At 41.2% G+C, this 17,545-nt stretch overlaps 1 protein-coding gene across 1 annotated transcript in view; it reads left to right on the top strand.

Annotated features, from left to right (window-relative positions):
• Positions 1–397: 397 nt before the first annotated feature.
• epha6 (eph receptor A6) overlaps positions 398–17,545 on the top strand; it is a 136,189-nt gene continuing 119,041 nt past the window's right edge. The window contains 1 exon segment of the mRNA XM_073473388.1: positions 398–1,058. Coding sequence (XP_073329489.1) covers positions 413–1,058 — 646 coding nt within the window. The 5' untranslated portion in view covers positions 398–412.

Genomic DNA, 17,545 nt, shown 5'->3' with positions numbered 1-17,545 from the left:
CTGGAGTCAGACATCATTCTAAGAGAAAACCTGCTTAAAGACCTGGAGGAATAAGAGGAAACAAGATTGTTAAGGATAATAGTCAGTCTGTCTCATCATCAGCAGAATGTCACTTAACTCTTTGAACTCTTGATGTTTTGTATTGTATCACTATATGATGATTAGGGTTCACGTCCTGTTCGTGACCAAGAGTCAAGAGTTTTGGGTTTTTAGGTTGTGTTACGTAAGTAAGATTATGCACGTAATTGATGTAACTTACGTCTCTGTAAGTTACGAGACTGAACGTAGTTATTACCAAAAGTAGGATCTTTTCCCTAACCTAACAAAGTAGTTTTTGTGCCTAAAACCAACCTTTTCCCTCTTCTTTCCTCTCCCCTTCTTTTCTCCTGTTTAGTGGGATGCCATCACAGAGATGGACGAGCACAACCGTCCCATCCACACTTTCCAGGTTTGCAACGTGATGGAGCCCAACCAGAACAACTGGCTTCGCTCCAACTGGATCTCCAGACAAGCTGCCCAAAAGATCTATGTGGAGCTTCGCTTCACCCTGCGGGACTGCAACTCCATCCCCTGGGTGTCTGGCACCTGCAAGGAGACCTTCAACCTCTTCTACCATGAGACTGATGAGGCTCACGGTGTAAAATTCAAGCCCCCACAGTACACCAAGATCGACACCATCGCTGCAGATGAGAGCTTCACTCAGATGGATCTCGGAGATCGCATCCTCAAGCTCAACACGGAGGTGCGCGAGGTGGGACCCATGACCAGGAAGGGCTTCTATCTGGCATTCCAGGACATTGGTGCCTGCATTGCCTTGGTTTCAGTGAGGGTTTACTATAAGAAATGTCCCTTCACGCTGAGGAATCTGGCCTCGTTTCCGGACACGGTGCCTCGTGTGGACTCTTCTTCATTGGTGGAGGTGAGGGGGGCATGTATTGACCATGCTGAAGAAAGAGACACGCCCAAACTGTTCTGTGGAGCTGATGGAGACTGGCTGGTTCCCTTGGGAAGATGCGTCTGCAGCGTTGGGTATGAAGAGATCGATGGCTCGTGTAGTGGTGAGTTTTCCGACCTTTCTGTCATTAAGTTTGCTATTCATTCATCAACTCCAGGAAGTCCTGCAATACTGAGTAAAACACTTGTTAGTGAAGCTGGCTCTGGTTTAGAGATCGGACCTTCTCAAATCCAGTGAATCGGTGTAGAATACCAAACGCTGACTGACACATGACTCGATGTGTTATTTATTTGAAGCTGAAACCTTCAAATCGATGTTTTGCACTCTTGCATGGACTTGAATTAATCATTTCCAATACTTCCTACACAAGTTTTCTTGTGGTCAGGATTTTTCGTACTTAGTATTCTTACTTTTTACTTTTTTTACTCGTATTCACTTCATTTAAGTCAAGTAATGACTGATGAATCAGACAGTCAGATCGATAAATAATGTTGACAGATTAAGTGGCCAATCTAATGTCTGCAGGGCTCAGTTCCATTTACTTTATGCTTTTAACAATGCATACAACAACTACACAAGATAAATGTTATGTAAGTGGCTGACCATCTTTCTACGAGCCCCATTATTCCATATGCAACATGTTTATGCTCATTCTTCTGCGCTCTGTGCTCTCATGCATCAAAGATTTACAAAAGCAAGTTTATATACTCCCTCTTCATTCCCTCCTGCTGCCCATACTGTCTCCTTAATTTCCCTCCGCTCCCTCTGTTATTGCTAGCTGCTAACTCTCTGGAGAATAAAATGAGATCTAATGCAATGGGATTAGACTGTTGAGGATTGTTAGGGTGATGGTAGAGAGCTTCTCTGATTCTCTCTAAAGCTGTATTAGTGTGTGCGTGCACAAATGCATATATTCGTCATTTAGAATATCTTGTACTGGGTCTTTCAGTTACAGTGAGGCATTAATACTTTGCGTTTTTCAAATACATTTTATTCTAGGCATTTTGGATACTGTAGGTATTGCAAAGAGATCATTTTTGCAAGGCTCAGATGCACTCAGCAGTAACTCTGGCTATAGTACATGCAAGATTAGTGAAAGGACTGCCATGATAACAGAAATCCCAAACAATGTTATCAAGATGTATAAGAAAGGTGAATGCTTGAATGGTTTCTTTGTGGTTATGGGTTGTTGTTGATCATGGATTTGTGTTCGAGCGCAATGTTTGTGTGTGTGTGTGTGTGTATCGGTGTGATTTATATATACAGAGGAACAGAGTGTGTGTATGTGATTACGCATGCGTGTTGGTATGTTGTTGTGTGCAGCAGAGGTCCACCACCCGCTGTCCCAGGGGCTACCTCGGTGCGACAGATTACCTCAGCTGGCTGGGTAGCAGTTTGATCCTAGACTCTCTGATATGAGCTTTGGGTTATCGCCGGTAGCACCACTCACTGGGAATGTTATAGTACCAAAATGCCTTCATGAAGATCCAACGCATCTTCTTTTCAAGCCATGTATAGGCCTGATGTAAGGTCAACTGGCACCCGTGTCTGTGATCTACAGTAGATAAATCTACAATCTACAAGGTTTCCAATGTGCTTCCAGAGAAACTGGCCACTTGCAGCAAACAGTGCTCCTTTCACTGACAAAGTCTGTTCTCACTGATTGTGATTCTGTCATCCTGACAAGTACAAATATATCCTAGGTGTTAGCTGAATAACACTGGTTTTAACACCTGCAAGTGCTGTAAATTCACTGTTAAGGGTTTGACATGTGGATGCAAACCCAGTCTCTACCAGACTGACTTTGTTAGATTGAAATGAAGAGAATAAATCTGTACTATGCTTTTATCAGAATTAACAATAAATGTAACTATTGACACACGCTGGATGACATCCATCCTTCCATCTATCCACCACAAACTACAGCCTTGCTCAGTGCTCTTTTGAAAAATGTTTTCATGACTACTCACTGCTCTTCTCCCACCATCCACAACCAGATGTCCTCGAACAGTTGATTACAATTCATCTTGTGACACGGGTTGGCGAGGTTTCCCAGCTGCACTCGCAGCTGCATCGCAATCAACAGGCCAGGGGTTAAACTGCAGCTGTGATTAGAGCTGGACTGTTACAGAATGGCTATTTCATTTATGTCTGGCACCTTATTATTTCTCCCTGGTTTTTTATATGCGTTAATTGTTGTGTGACCGATCGAGCTTCGTTATGTTAGATAATCTCACTCTTGAGGACATGCAGGAAAACAGATTGCAAAGTGAGTTTGCATTTGAGACAGGTTGAAATGTATTTGCAGGCGTGTTCTTTATCTGAGAGATGCTTCTTTAGTGTAGGACATCTCATCACATAATACCACGAAACCAAAGAGTTCCTAAATAATATACAATGTACTTGAAATGCATGTTATAGATTATAATATTTAAAAAGGAAGAACAAGTTAAATTTTACATTAAAGGTCCAGTATGTAGGAGTTAGGGTTTGGGTTGATGTGTTTTCAGTTACTTGTACGTTACTCAAGTAAAGTACAAGTAACTCAAAGTTGTACTTGAGTACAGTACTTGAGTAAATGTACTTAGTTACATTCCATCACTGTGAACCACAATGTTTATACCGTACCATGTTTATACCATACCATTTACTGGCTCTAGAGAGGGCTTTTAACTAAGAGTTAGATGCCACTAAATCCTACACACTGGTCTTTTAAATCTGTCTTGGATACGTTTGCTGTCTTTTTTCAAAGCCATCCATCATGCTTTTAAGGGGAAAAGGGAAGCTATAATTGAAGCTAAAGTGGGAAAACAGTCATTTCTGCTCTTTGCTATTTACAACAACAAGCAACAACACCATAGTCACCTATCAGCATCCCTACTGGGCCTATGGACCACAATAATTTGTCTCCCCTCTCCCCTCCCTTCTATCCTTCACCCCTCGCTCTCTAAGAAGCAGATTTCACAGTTGGGTTAAGTTCAGCCCTTTGGGCAATGTGATGGCATTTTACTGCAATGTCAGCCCTGAAATGCAGCCCTTGCTCATTGTTCCAGGATTCAAACAAGCGTCGTTATTAAAAGCCTCCGCACAAGGTACCACTGGAGCGCCTTGGGCATTGAAGGAGAAAGGCTGAGGTGACTGGCTAAGCTAATGCTTCAATCCCCAGTTTACAACCGACTAGTGCTTTAAATACTCCGGCTGCTTGGCTATAGGCTGGAGAGAAATGACAGGTTTAAATGATCTGTGATTTCAGTTAAATACCATCGTTGATAGGTGTTTTACAAGCGCAGCACTGACCTTTGTGCTCTTCATCTCTGGTTGATTATATGTTTTGCAATGAAATATGATGCTGTAAGTCACCCTGAACAAGACCACTAGATAGGGCCTGTAATGTAACTGTTAAATTGATGTTAATTAGAAGAATCGATTGCCGTTTCAATCCTGAAAGTGTTGAAGAGGAAAAGAGGATACAATATTTCTTTCTTTAAATGCAACTGATTCCTTTGCTGTGGTATAAGCAGCAGTTTAGGTCAGGGTTCACCATATTACATTACTTTCTTCTCACAAAGAAAGTGCTGCTGTTTAGTTGTCTTTTCCTTAGAAAACCTCTAACACACACCGAGCTACAGATATGACACCAGAAAACACTCCAGTTCCGACTTGCAAACCTTTATTTATTCTAGAGAAAAGATAAGTTGTGTGAAGTCTGAATAAAGGGCTGTAGCTCCATTGAGGTTGGAAAAAAGGACTTGCTCGCCGCCCAGCCGAAGCCAAATAGTATTTTTCTCTGATTCAAACCCAGTGCTTTTGGTTACAAATAGCACTCAGTAAGGCTGGAGTTAATCAAATGTAGCAGCTAACAATAACCCCTATTTCAACGTCTCAAATGGTATGCTCGTCAAAATATTTAGACTTTGGCTGACATTTTATTGTTTCACTGGAGGATTTCAGAGAGAGACAAATATGGTTATGAGACTATAATATAAAACTTTGTGTTGTGATCACAGCAGTTGGTATACAGCAAAACCATATGCCTGGGCTTTGTGGTACAGAAATTAAATGTATACCCTGTGGAGTATGTGTGGGGTACCCATCTTCTTTGCTGTTGTGTACACGCTAAAGGTCACATGCGCACGAGCGTGCCGTGAAGCCAAACACATTCCTGCCAATAGTTTTAGATTATTCCACTAATCTACAGGGGGCAGTAACACATCATTTCTTGGGGTATTGGAAGCACAAATAAATGATCCTTTATTCAGCTTTGGAGTTGTTTGTAAATGTTTACGTCAAGAAGACATTTTCCTTTTGGTCAGAAAACAAATTAAATAAAAAAAGTCGATTAAAAAAACAACTTTTGAACAAGTTGTTCAAAATTAAACCACAGAACATTGCAGGGGCACAGCTGTGTGTATGTGACCAAATAGTTACCAAGTCTAGACTCAGTTTTCAATCATGATGAAGCAACAACACAGAGTCGTCATGCTGTTCTTTGTATTGATTGTGGTTTGACTTTTATCTTTGAATGGATGCAACTAATAAATACAAATGAAACATGCAGAGGTGGACAAGGACACACTCCAGAACACTTGTGTCTGTCTACTGAGTGATTCATTTCTACTTTAGGATGTAACCACATCAAATCAGTGACCGATGTTCAGCACCACAAACTCCAGTACAGTCAGTTCTAGGCCATCAGAATTTGATATTGTTATGTCATAGACTTTAAGGGGGTAGGAACAAATGTTCAAAATGCAAGTTCCTCTTGAGCCCCCCAGAAACCCAGGTGCCCAGGTGCAAGTGCGTGGTCAAACTCTTATGCCGGTCCGTATGCCTGTATTTCAGCATTTTCAGCTTGTTTCTCTTCAAGAACATTGAAAATGTTAAATATTGTTCTTTTTCTATGTTGTTTTTCTCTCTCTCTTCCTTTCTCATATGAACATGTGGACATGATGGATAGCGCTCCTGCTCCAGATCTGACCCCTTAATGGGCTAAGGAACCTAAGTTTAATCGAAGACATTCATTGTTTTGGCAATGATGAACCCACAGTATAATCTGCAAACCATTGTTATGTCTATAGCTACATGTCATAGGCTGTGTGCTAGACTGACATTTGTGCAAAACGTGTCATGAAATTCACATTACATGTTTACTGCCTGACTTAGAGAGAATTAGAAAACAAGGCCTAAGGAAAAGTTGCAGCATAGATAAGCTAAGATAAGATAAGGTACTGCCAACATTTATTCTGGCATTTAAGTTGTTATAACACCTGACACGCTCCTGTTCAGCAGATGACGATGTCACCATGGTAGCATTCATTTCTTCCAGACTGCACTCAGAAGGATCAAACCTGCCTGTAAATACAACCTATACAACAGGCAACTTTATAAACAAAGTTTGACACTGGGTGTTGAGAGAGAAAGAGCTGGTGTTTCTTTGTAAAGCAACCAATTCTTCCACAATTTATCTCCGTTAAGTATTTTTGTCTGCGTTTGTCAGTATTCTTGTGTTGTGTCTTGGCATTGTTCTTTTCAGCTGTGTGGTGCTGTTTCTCCAAAACGCTGGATGTCGCTTCCTTTTATTCCTATGTTGTCTGTTTCTTGATGATGATGTCAAAGGTCAGTCCCTCTGGATCTTATAAACTGATTTGTTAAGGTCTTATTCTTTGTCCTCAGTCTCTGGCTCACACTCGGGACTCTGGTTTTTAATGAGCCAGAAAAGAAAATCATTTGGGCCAATGAGCTGAACGTCTGAGCAACTTCTGATCACAAACTGTGGAAAGAATTAAGTCTTTAAACCAAAGTAACTTTTCTGTGGCTTTCCCTTTGAGCAAAGACAGCGACTGCATGGCTGAGGTGTGATTGTGGGGACACATTTTGGGTTTGGTTTAACCCAGCACAACAATTAATCCCCAGTTATTCTTTCCTTTCACTGACTCACACCTGAGTCACTTCGCTACCATCCCTGCCTCACTCCTACCATGGGTCTGTTTGGTTCCAGCATCACATCTTCATCACAGGGTCAGGAAGGGATCATGCTTTTGCTCTTCTTGCGGTTGTGGTTTGACACATGGCTCTTGTTGGCCTCTTTTTTGCATCGATTCAGGCATATCTCAAAGGTTTGTCCTTTGTCCTGTTGTAAATCATTTTCTAAATAGGTAATGTGTGTGTGTGTGTGTGTGTGTGTGTGTGTGTGTGTGTGTGTGTGTGTGTTAATGTGTAAATGCATGCCTGTGACACATTCTGCATTATGACATAAGGGTATATAGTTTAATAGATACCTCCACTTCCTCCTTGGCACCCCTCCTGGCTATAGCAGCATGTCTAAATATAGGCCTGAACATACACACACACACACACACACACACACACACACACACATGCAGAGACCAAAACACCATAAGTGCAAACCTTGGTGTTAATAAAAGACGACGCCTAAATGATTGACATACACATGTATCCATCTCTCTCTCTCTCTCTCTCTCTCTCTCTCTCTCTCTCCCCCTCTCTCTCTTTCTCCCTCCTTCCCTCCCACTCGCCGTAAGACAATCCAGCCGATGCCGTTACCGCTCAGTGTTGTACGGCAAGTCTTGTGTGTTTGTCAGACTCTGTGTAAGAGCTCTCTGCAATGCTATGAATAATGTAATCACAGTGTGTTTGTGAGTGTTTATTTATACGTGTGTGAGTGTGTGTAGCCGGGCGCTGTTTGTTATTTGCTGAACTAAAGTGCTTCTCCCCTGTGCTGGGCCGGAGCAGCAAGTAAGAGCAATCTATTTACATTTTAAACTAATGCGGTGCCAAACACATTGAGAATTACTGCACGCCCCTTGTATTCAAAGAATGATGAATACCCCCGAGGAATGAAAATAACACAGCTCGCTGTGACATTTTGTTACATGAGTTGTACTATTTTAAAGTCCATTCAATTTTAAAAACAAAAGATGAAGTGTTTCACAGGTTCAGAAGGAAAATAAATAAAGTACTGGATTGTTCTGTTGTGTAGGTAAATGGAAACCAGTTAGAGCTGTAACCTTCCAACGTTCTCTTGAGGTTTTCGGGGTTTAAAGTTCAAAGTTTAAAATCCTCAAACACAATCTTAAATGTAAATAAAAAATGTGTGTGACTGAATAGGTTATTCTTTTTTATTAAATCAGCTTTCTTCAATGGATATAACTGAACGAATTTGACAATTTCTTTGACTTTTTTGTACAAATGTTGGTATGAACGTGATGACGTCTTGATAGAGCGCCAGGTGTCAAAAGGAATCTAGTCACATAAATTACTGGGGTATTTATTTTATTACAGCGTTTCTGTCTAATATTAAAGGGACTTTAAGCATCGGCGGTTGAAGGGACGACCCTAGTGTAGCTGTCCCTCTACCATCTCTGCTTTAAGTCCCTAATGTTTGCACTACTGCAACCCTGTATGGCCTGGCTACTGTCCAAAACAAATCCCAATTTCATCTTGAAATCCTGATCTCAGTGCTACTGTATAAAAAGGCAGTGTAAAACACCCGGTTGTATTATAAGTATGCAGGTTTTGTAACTTATTGAACTTGTTAAAAAAAAAGAAAATTTGAACCATCTTGACACCGGCGCTGTCCAACGAGTGAATGCCCGTCTGTTCACTCTTGTTTTACGGTGGTTTCTATCACTCTCCCTCTTTGTCTTCTTAGCCTCCTTCATCAGCAGGTTGTTTTTTTTTCGTTTGTAGTGTAGAGTTTCCGTAATTATTTCAGTTGTTTCAGCGTTACCTGGGGGTAGTGATTGGGGAAAGCCATGCCTCTTCCTGTTTTGGGTGCACAATGGCAGACTCGCTTCCTTTGTGGCATAATTCACCCTTCTTCTTTTGCTGTAAAAATCCAGCCAAATAGCATAGTGAAAGTCATTACACTGCAATCAGTATTTAAGTCATAAAAAATTTCTATTGCCAGTTTAAATCGATTTTCTGTCATTGTGGTTTTGTCACTGTCATTTTTGGTGCTGGTAAATCGCTGCAAGCCGAGACCTCCCCATTAATACAGGTGTGTGCCTCTGTTTGTGTGCTGCAAGTGGGAGAAGAAACAGTTTATTATTTCATTAAATAAAAATTTGTTGTGGATTTTGGAAATTGTTCCATCTATCGCGCTCTGGAGTTTTTGGAAATGCTTGGATCTCACAAGTCTGTAATAAAATCCTGCACAGCCACTACTGGAAACATGTTAGTTTAGCCTTATAACCTTTATCTGCAACTGTGTTTAAGTAAGTAGACATTCAAAAATAAAAAAACTGCACCATTTTAGAATTTGAATGAAACATTAAGAATAAAGTTTTCGGTATAGCCCTAAAACATTTTTTCTATCATTTTTCTTCCTGTTATCTCAACATCATGAATGGATTACCTGATAATTATGAGATCAAACCATTTTTCAGATCATCAAAACTTATCTCTACATGTCCAAATCATATTGTGCTGAAAAATTTTGATGCCCATAATTTAGAGCTGCCATTTTCCACACACCCGCGTGGCACATGGTTACACATCAGGTGTCTAAGGTGGACTACACACAGGTAATTGGGCAGCTAACAGGAACAGCTGCGGTAATGTTAATTGGCATGCCGGCATAAACATCCTGAAGAAAGTTTCACTTGTAAGACATTTTCAATTATGGAATGAAGACAGTCAGACAACAATTACAGCACATATCCTTCAACCTGTCAGCCAGCCAAATGAGATGTCACACGCACACACACACGAGAGAAGGGAGGACGCTTCGGGCGAAGACACACATAATGAATCGCTTGAAACCCACACACACCGAGGCGAAGACACAACAGACCGCTCCGCATGCCAAACCACCTGGCATCATGGTCAACAACAAACACAACACACACACACAAAGGCCCGAAATGCACTGAAGCATCCACAACTGAGTGTTAATGCAAGAGACAACATTTTGCTCTCACAAAACATGCTCCAACAAACACAGACGAGGAGACGCACCAGGGGGCTCAGGCTGGCATCAGCAACAGAGCTGTTTACAGATGGGCCACGCTGCAGGGAGACACTGTGACATTTCAGAAAAGGATGGTTTTAGTTTAACAAGCATGGTCCTTCAGGCTTAATTGGGAGTGTCTGGAGAGAGAGAGAAGAGAGAGAGAGAGAGAGAGAGAGACAGAGAGAGAGAGAGAGAGAGAGAGACAGAGAGAGAGAGAGAGAGAGAGAGAGAGTATGTTTGTGCATGCTGAAAGTGGATCGTAGATCGTTGGAAAAATTTAACCCCACTTCATTCAGCATCAACAGACAGACACTCACAGCGTTTTAATAAAAGGACACGCCGAGCTAAAGTATGTCACAGATGGGGTCTCGAGTTTCTCCTTAGTCTCCTGAAGACAACTTTATTCATATTTTTATTTATCCTATTACATATTGATTTCTCATCAGACCTGAACAGCATTTTAACTCACATTTCCATATGCTTTATTCTTACATAAATGCAAACCATACTGTATGGTTTAACTCGAGTGGACTGCTTTTTGTTTGTTGTCGGCACAGTCATTGTATTAGCATTTGCTTTTGCAGCTATCACAAGGAATATAATTGAAAGCTCTTTGAAAGCTGACGGTATGCTAATGCTTATTTCCCCTGAGTTGTCATTAAGCTCAGCACACCACTGAAAGGCGTGGAGTTTTCTCGCCAAAGGCTTGATGTGGCCTGAATTATGCCCAGCGTAAATAGCTGCTGTCATCCCACAGCTCTTTTGTCTGTCACCGCATGCTGTCAACCTGCGCGCTAAATAATCACTGAAAATGAAAATGATTGATGAAAATTAGTCATCATTACAAATCAGAAAAATTGAACATGACATATGAGTAATTATATGATGAATCTGAAGAAAAACACAGCAGAACGATTGAGAGATACATATGATAAACAATGAAACTCTTACTCTTACTTATAGGATGTATTTCACTTCCATTGAGACTAAGTTAGACTGGTGTGATGTCATTAGTGTGCAGTCACTGTCATGTCACAAAAACTGCGAGCATTTGATGTTTACAGGAAATTCTGTGACAAATTCTGAGACAAATGCGGGTAAACATTAGCAACAAGTTGTTTAAGTTATAAACTGTAGATTGTGTATTAGCTTTTAAAGGCAGAGGTGCCCATTGTGAGCACTCAATAGTATTGGAAATTAAATTGTAATTAAAATGAACTAAAACGAGCCTGACTGCCTTTAGTGACAGTTTAAAAATGCAAATATCGACCTTTAATTTAAGTGGTGTTGCTTTTTCCACTTAATATAATTATTCAGATCCATATTGACCACAATGCAAAGCCCAGTCCTCAACTGACAAATGATAATATGTGTTGACTGTGAAGCTTTTTATTATTTACTATTGTGTTGCAATGAAAATAGGGTAAAAGAAAAGTTTAAAGTATCTGTTGCAGATGGCTTGTAAACAACTTTGAATGACAAGCCCATCCAACTTTAGTTTAAAGTGACACATAATTGCCTTTATAAGACTATGTGGTCTCCCAATCCCACAGGCCTCAACTGTATTCTCGACACGTGGAGCTCCTTTGTCCCACTGATAGATGTTGACCATGCAGTAGGGATCAATGGCCTCAGTCGGCTTGGCATAGTGAAAAATGGGGCGCCATCTGGAGCGGGCCGGGAGGGTCATTGAGTGGGCTGCAGTGAGGGGAGGGTGGTCAGCTTGATCTTTCAACTACCTGCCACTGACTCATTCACAGACGCTTGGCTGTTTTGGAGGGTTTTCTTTCCTAGTGACTTGGGACAGGGAGAAAAGGTGGTGGGAGCTTGGCATCGCTGACAAGGCTTTAAACAAGTAGCAATGTTTATTAGATAGCAAAGTGGAGTTGACCATGACACTGGTAGTTTGACTTCACCATCCATCAGTGGTTCATTCTTGCAACAGCAGCTGGCTGTATTTTGTCCACAGACACAGCCATTGTAATTATGCAGTATCCTCCGATAGCTAACTTTTAGTAAACGCAACAGGAAATTTGAATAAGGCTGCTATAAATTCTCTCTGCAAGACCAAAAAACCTTGCTGTAAATAACTTTTTCATGTAAACTTTGGTGGAGCAACTCTACTGTCTACTCTGTTCTCTGTGATGCAATGACGTTTGATCCAGAGCATATGCTAGTTGAGGGAGTCGTGCGTCAGTGAGTCCAAGACCATCTGTCTTTGTGAGGACCCACTTATTGATCTTTTGGAGAGTATGGCAACTTACCACAGTGAGAAAGGGAAAGTTAGAGATTAAACTACAGTGGCTAGCAATGATAGAGCTGGAGTTTGGTTAAGCTTAAACACAGGATATGTAATTTCTGCCACTAGGGTTCTTTAAATCAAAACAAGAACAAAAAGGTAGTTTGATGACGTAGTGTGCATCATTGTTACACAACCAACTTTGAGTTGGGCAGAAATGTGTTATTCACGTTACGTGCTGCCGACTTCCTTTCTCACCCTCGAGTGCACAGTAACATCTAATGTTCCAGCAGAAGTTATAGCAACAGGCGAGCAGGTAAACGCGCTTTCTCTGTTTCAGAACATTGTCAGAAAAGATTTGGGATAGTGTAAGTGAACAACTCAACAAAAAATATCACCTAGGTGTAGATGTTTTAATACATTTTAATGTGAAAAATGTAACATCATACGTTAAGTAATTAGAAATACACTCATGTGTGACTTTAGTGTTTAAGGGTATAATTAGTCAGAGTTTTGATTTAGGGAAAAAATACTTTTAAATATATTTTTTTATATTTGTTGCTGACAAATATTGTTATGTATTTGTGTTTGTCTAGAAGATTTGCTTTGGGTCGTTGGCATTTCATTTGAATAGATAATTGCCGGGGTCTGAATAACACTCTTAAACCAGCAGAAATCCACTATGAAAAGAATGAATGAACACAACATCAAACCACAAGCGGCACACTGAGACACGCAGAGAAGTAAAAACTGTCTAGGAACACTGTGTCTTGTCTGAATGAAATATGTCGTATTGATGGAGCTGGAGAGGAGGGACGCATGTTTGCTCATTTTTAATCGTATATCACTTACATTCCTCCTAATTGCCGCTGCTTTACCTTCCACTGTCTCCCTTTATATCCGTCACTTGATGAGCATTAGAGGCTCTCATGTCGTCGCTCTTCAAGCTGTAATTGAGAACAAATGTGAAGAGGGAGAGTGTTTAATTGGGGTTGTCAAGCCGAGAGGCGGGTTTGTTGGGCACCTAGAGATCTCCTCATCTCTTTGCATTTTAACAGTTTAAAGAATAAATTATGCAGATCGCAGTTTTTTTGCGAGTCCTAGTTGAGATGTGAACTTGCCGTGACTTCTGCTCGGCTCCCCCTCCCCTTTGCTGAGAGTTACTTCAAAGCCGAGAAGTGATCAAAGACAGTTGAAAAAAATAAATTCCCCAACGTACCGGCACCCTGCATACATACATACAGCTCCTGCCTGTCTCAACACCACACACTCTCTCACTCAGAAAACAAAAGCAAGCGACGCCGTCTGATGTTTCTCTTCCTTTTTTCCCGTCTCCTCCTCGAGCACAGTCCTGTCAGACATTGCAACATTTCAATTGATTTCCCTTTTCCCCTCATATGTGTGTGTTCTATTTTAGTACGTAAGCCAAGAGACTGAATTAGTCATTAAAGGGTATGTATAGCACGACATGGCCCAGATAAGACATCACAGGCTTGGATTGAAGAGCAGACTTGTCATAAATGAAAGCACATTTTAGGAGCTGGAGACAGCTCCTCCCCAGCACAAAAAAAAAGAAGAGAGAGAGAGAAAAAAAAACACAGGGGTTATTGGGGGTTCAGCGTCAATGATGACTGTGTTCCGTCTCACTTGGAGGTTTGTTTATCCCGCAGACATAAAGTAAAATAGTTAATCCTCTTGTGTCTAATAATTAAAACATATACATGTTTCATCTGCCATGTAAAAAATGAATCATTTATAAGAGCAGCCCTCGTTAGCGAGAGGGGTGGAGAACGGATTTTGAAAGTTGTTCTAATTAAGATATCACTATCACTAGCCAGATATTTCTCATGCATACGGCAGCTCAGTGAGGCAAACCTCCTTGAATCACAGCCCCTTTAACACAATTACCCGTCTAATTCACATGTTCTACCCCTGTCTTCAGACATCATTGCCCTTGGTAAGTCTCTGTACCAACCTGATCACTTTTGCCTTAAGGCAATGATTTTGTTATTTTGACACGCGCTGTATCTGACTTTCACTTTGTCGGCTTTGAAGTAACTTTTGCTAAATACAAGTGAAACATTTTAAAATCAGATTTTTGCTCTTGACACCTCAGACATCATTGTCAGATTTTGACAAAACATTAGAGACGTTGAGAGATTGACGCATTTGTTACATCCCGGCCCAGAAAGAGCTTTCGTTCTCCTAACCCTGAACTCGACCCCCCTTTATTTTCATGCCAGCACATGACGAAGCGATGCCACTTTTTTTTGCCACTTATTTATTTCTTTGCACCTGCACATGTTTTTCTGGCTCCAAGGGAACCTACTTGCGCCAAGGTGGGTGGAGCGACACAGATGAGGTGGTGTTTTTGCAGAACAGACAGCAGAGTGCCATTCTGGTAGTCATTTTGGCATGAAACTGTCCTTGCGTTTTGCACCTGCTCAGAACGCCTCTAATTGAAATGGCAGTGTAATTGGCCGTTTCAGTGGCTGGATTTTAGCAAGCATACGTGTCTCGGAACAATCACAAAACATCATTAATGTGTGCAATTTAAATCTTCTAACATTGTGCCAGGATTTATCAGGCTGTGGCTAGGGAGACAAAGCGGTCGTCTATAAATCAGAAGGTCGGTGGTTCAAGTTTGCAGTCCACATGTCATAGTGTCCTTGGCCGAGATACTGAACCCCTAATTGCTCCTGGCGGATGCTTCATCAGTGTGGAATGTGCGTATGAATGTTTAATGCTCCTGATGTGGACGTGGTACCTCGCGAGTTAGCCTCTGCAACCAGTATGAATGTGTGTGTGAATGGGTGAATGTTGACTTGTGTTGTAAGGCCCTTTTAGTGGTTGGTAGACTAGAAAAGCACAATATAAATGCAGTCCATTTACCGTCCAGCCCAGTCGGCAGGATGAAATGTTGGCTCTTAATGTTTCTTTAAACCACTGATGAGTTCACATTTGTACGTGTCATATTACGTTCACATTACATGTTTATGACCTAACTTTCATGTCGGTGGAGGGGATGTTGGTGGAGTTACAGGTGAGTGACTGCAGTTAGAGACAGCATTTCATAATTTGTAAGTGTGACATGTCTGTGGCGTTTGTGCAAACAAAAGATTTTTATCGGGAAGTCGGGTGACCTCAAGACCATTTCAAGCCATGTTTGTTTTGAACAAAACGCTTATTTTGAGCCAAAACATATCCACTGGATATCTCTGTTTTATATTTTTTGACCTAACCCCTGACCCTAACCCTAACCTTCAACAGCTGTAAGCGTGACACTGCAGTCTTTTTAACAACACCTCAGGACATCTCCAGCCGTGTTTGTGGCAACAAAGCTGGGTAATTTAACGAGACCTCTGGACAGCTCCAGCTATTTGTGGTGACCGATACAGGTATTTAAATCCAAAACATGATCTTTTCCTAACCCTAACCAAGTGGCTTTTGTGCCTGGACCTAACCAAATCATAAGTGCAACATCGTCGGTAAAGTTCCAAAATAAAGAAATGTTACGTTTCAGTATATATATGGCTTGCAGAAACGCACATTTCCAACATTTACTGTATTCTGCCGATGGGGTTGTTTTTTCTGCTTGCATGCAATTGTGTCTCACAGTATTTGCAGTAATGGCATTGCTGTGAAAATGGATGTGTACAAAGATGTGTGAAGAAAAGCTAAATAAGAAAGTGTTTCCTCAAAGAACTCAGCTCAAAAGGAGCCATCGAGAGCACTGTGGCAGCAGATTTTTGTTCTCTGAACCCACAAACTTAAAGAAATTATGGTGATCGGATGAAATGCTTTGCTTTACATTTCAAGTTTTGACAAAATATGTATATGTGTGTCTGTTTTAACTATTTAAAAAAATGTTCAGCCCAGTGACAGCACTTTCACCTCGATGACACTCTCTCTCACCCTATCCCTCTATCTTCTTATATATGAGCAGCACCAGCGCAGGAAGTGAGCCGATGACCCCGGGGTACGAAAGGCTTTAACTAGCAGTAGGTGTCTCTCAATCTGCCGGACTGCAACAGCCAAGCTTGTTAGTCACACTGGTGGAATTGCACACACGCACGCTCTCTCGCTCACACACACACACACGCACAAGTGTCCCGTGGATAGACTTAATCCAGCCATTGAGTGCGGCAAGCAGAGATAGCAGAAGTGGGTCAGTTCTCGAGAAGGCTGCGGTGTGAAACCGTTACCCTCGGGGTGGATTGAGGTCTGAACTTTGGCTGACCCCCCCAACAAGTACATGCGCACAATGAAACCTCAGAATTTGCCGGATGGAATCTGCTTGAATTAATGCTGACAACTTCATTGATCAGGCTAAAACTTGGGCTTAAGCCATGGGAAGAGTATTTGGGACATGGATAAAATAGAGTAGCTGTAATTGGGTTTTCTTCATGCTGAGATTAGCCAGAGAGGAGGAAGTTTAAAGCTGAGGAGCTGGGAACGATGGTGACTCACCCCCTATCGTGGTTTGTACTTCACATAGACGTTTCAGGAATTACAACTGCAGGTGGAAATGTTAAGATTAGATTTAAAAAGCCATGTTTACGGTCTGTTTTCAACATGCGGCTTTTCTTGTGCCAAAAAAGCTTATAAGGCATTGTCTTTTTGAGTCCAGGTTGAAAATTCTGTGTCTTCCTGTATATTAGATGATTGACAGGGAGCAAAGAATGTAATGTAATATGCGAATGAGTGATGCATACATTACATTTTTATTTTAAAATCAATCGTACAGGTGCCTTGAGTTACAGGGGACAGATATAAATGAGAGTATAAATGCTTGAGGTAATAATTACTCCAGACTTTATGAACAGCCAGTCCTTCATCTGCATGATTTCTATGATTTCCACCCATATTTAAGATGCATGAGATCATAATGTCCTCCACAATGTGAGCGCACAGGACAACGTTGGGTTAGATGATAATGAAAATGTTAATAATATGGCTTAAAGACTGTTAGCATCTCCTTCTCTTAACCATTTTGGAAATATATTGGCTCTAAAGATTTTGATTATTACAGATTAAATCATCTATTAATGCCCAAAAGATATGGTCGTTGTGTTTGAAATATTCAAGAAAAGCACTGTGCTGCAGGAACACACCATCATATATATAAAGGAAGAGTTTAACACGCCTCAGCCGCTTCCCATGGAGCTGAAAGCCTGTCCTGTCACCATCACAAATATGATTGGGACAGCAGAGGCCTGAGTCTAACATGTTTATGTGCTGAACTGTCAGTCAACACAAACCACCACACCATTAAATGAGGCCTGAATGTTGTCAGCCAATATTTGCATGTTTGTCTGTTCATCTTGCGAGGTAAGTATAAATAATGGCAGTACCGCCATGATATGGATACAGCTAA

The sequence above is a fragment of the Pagrus major genome, chromosome 9 (assembly GCF_040436345.1).
Source record: "Pagrus major chromosome 9, Pma_NU_1.0".
Taxonomy (NCBI): domain Eukaryota; kingdom Metazoa; phylum Chordata; class Actinopteri; order Spariformes; family Sparidae; genus Pagrus; species Pagrus major.
The sequence above is the reverse complement of the archived record's forward strand: the minus strand, read 5'-3'. Positions and strand labels throughout refer to the sequence as shown.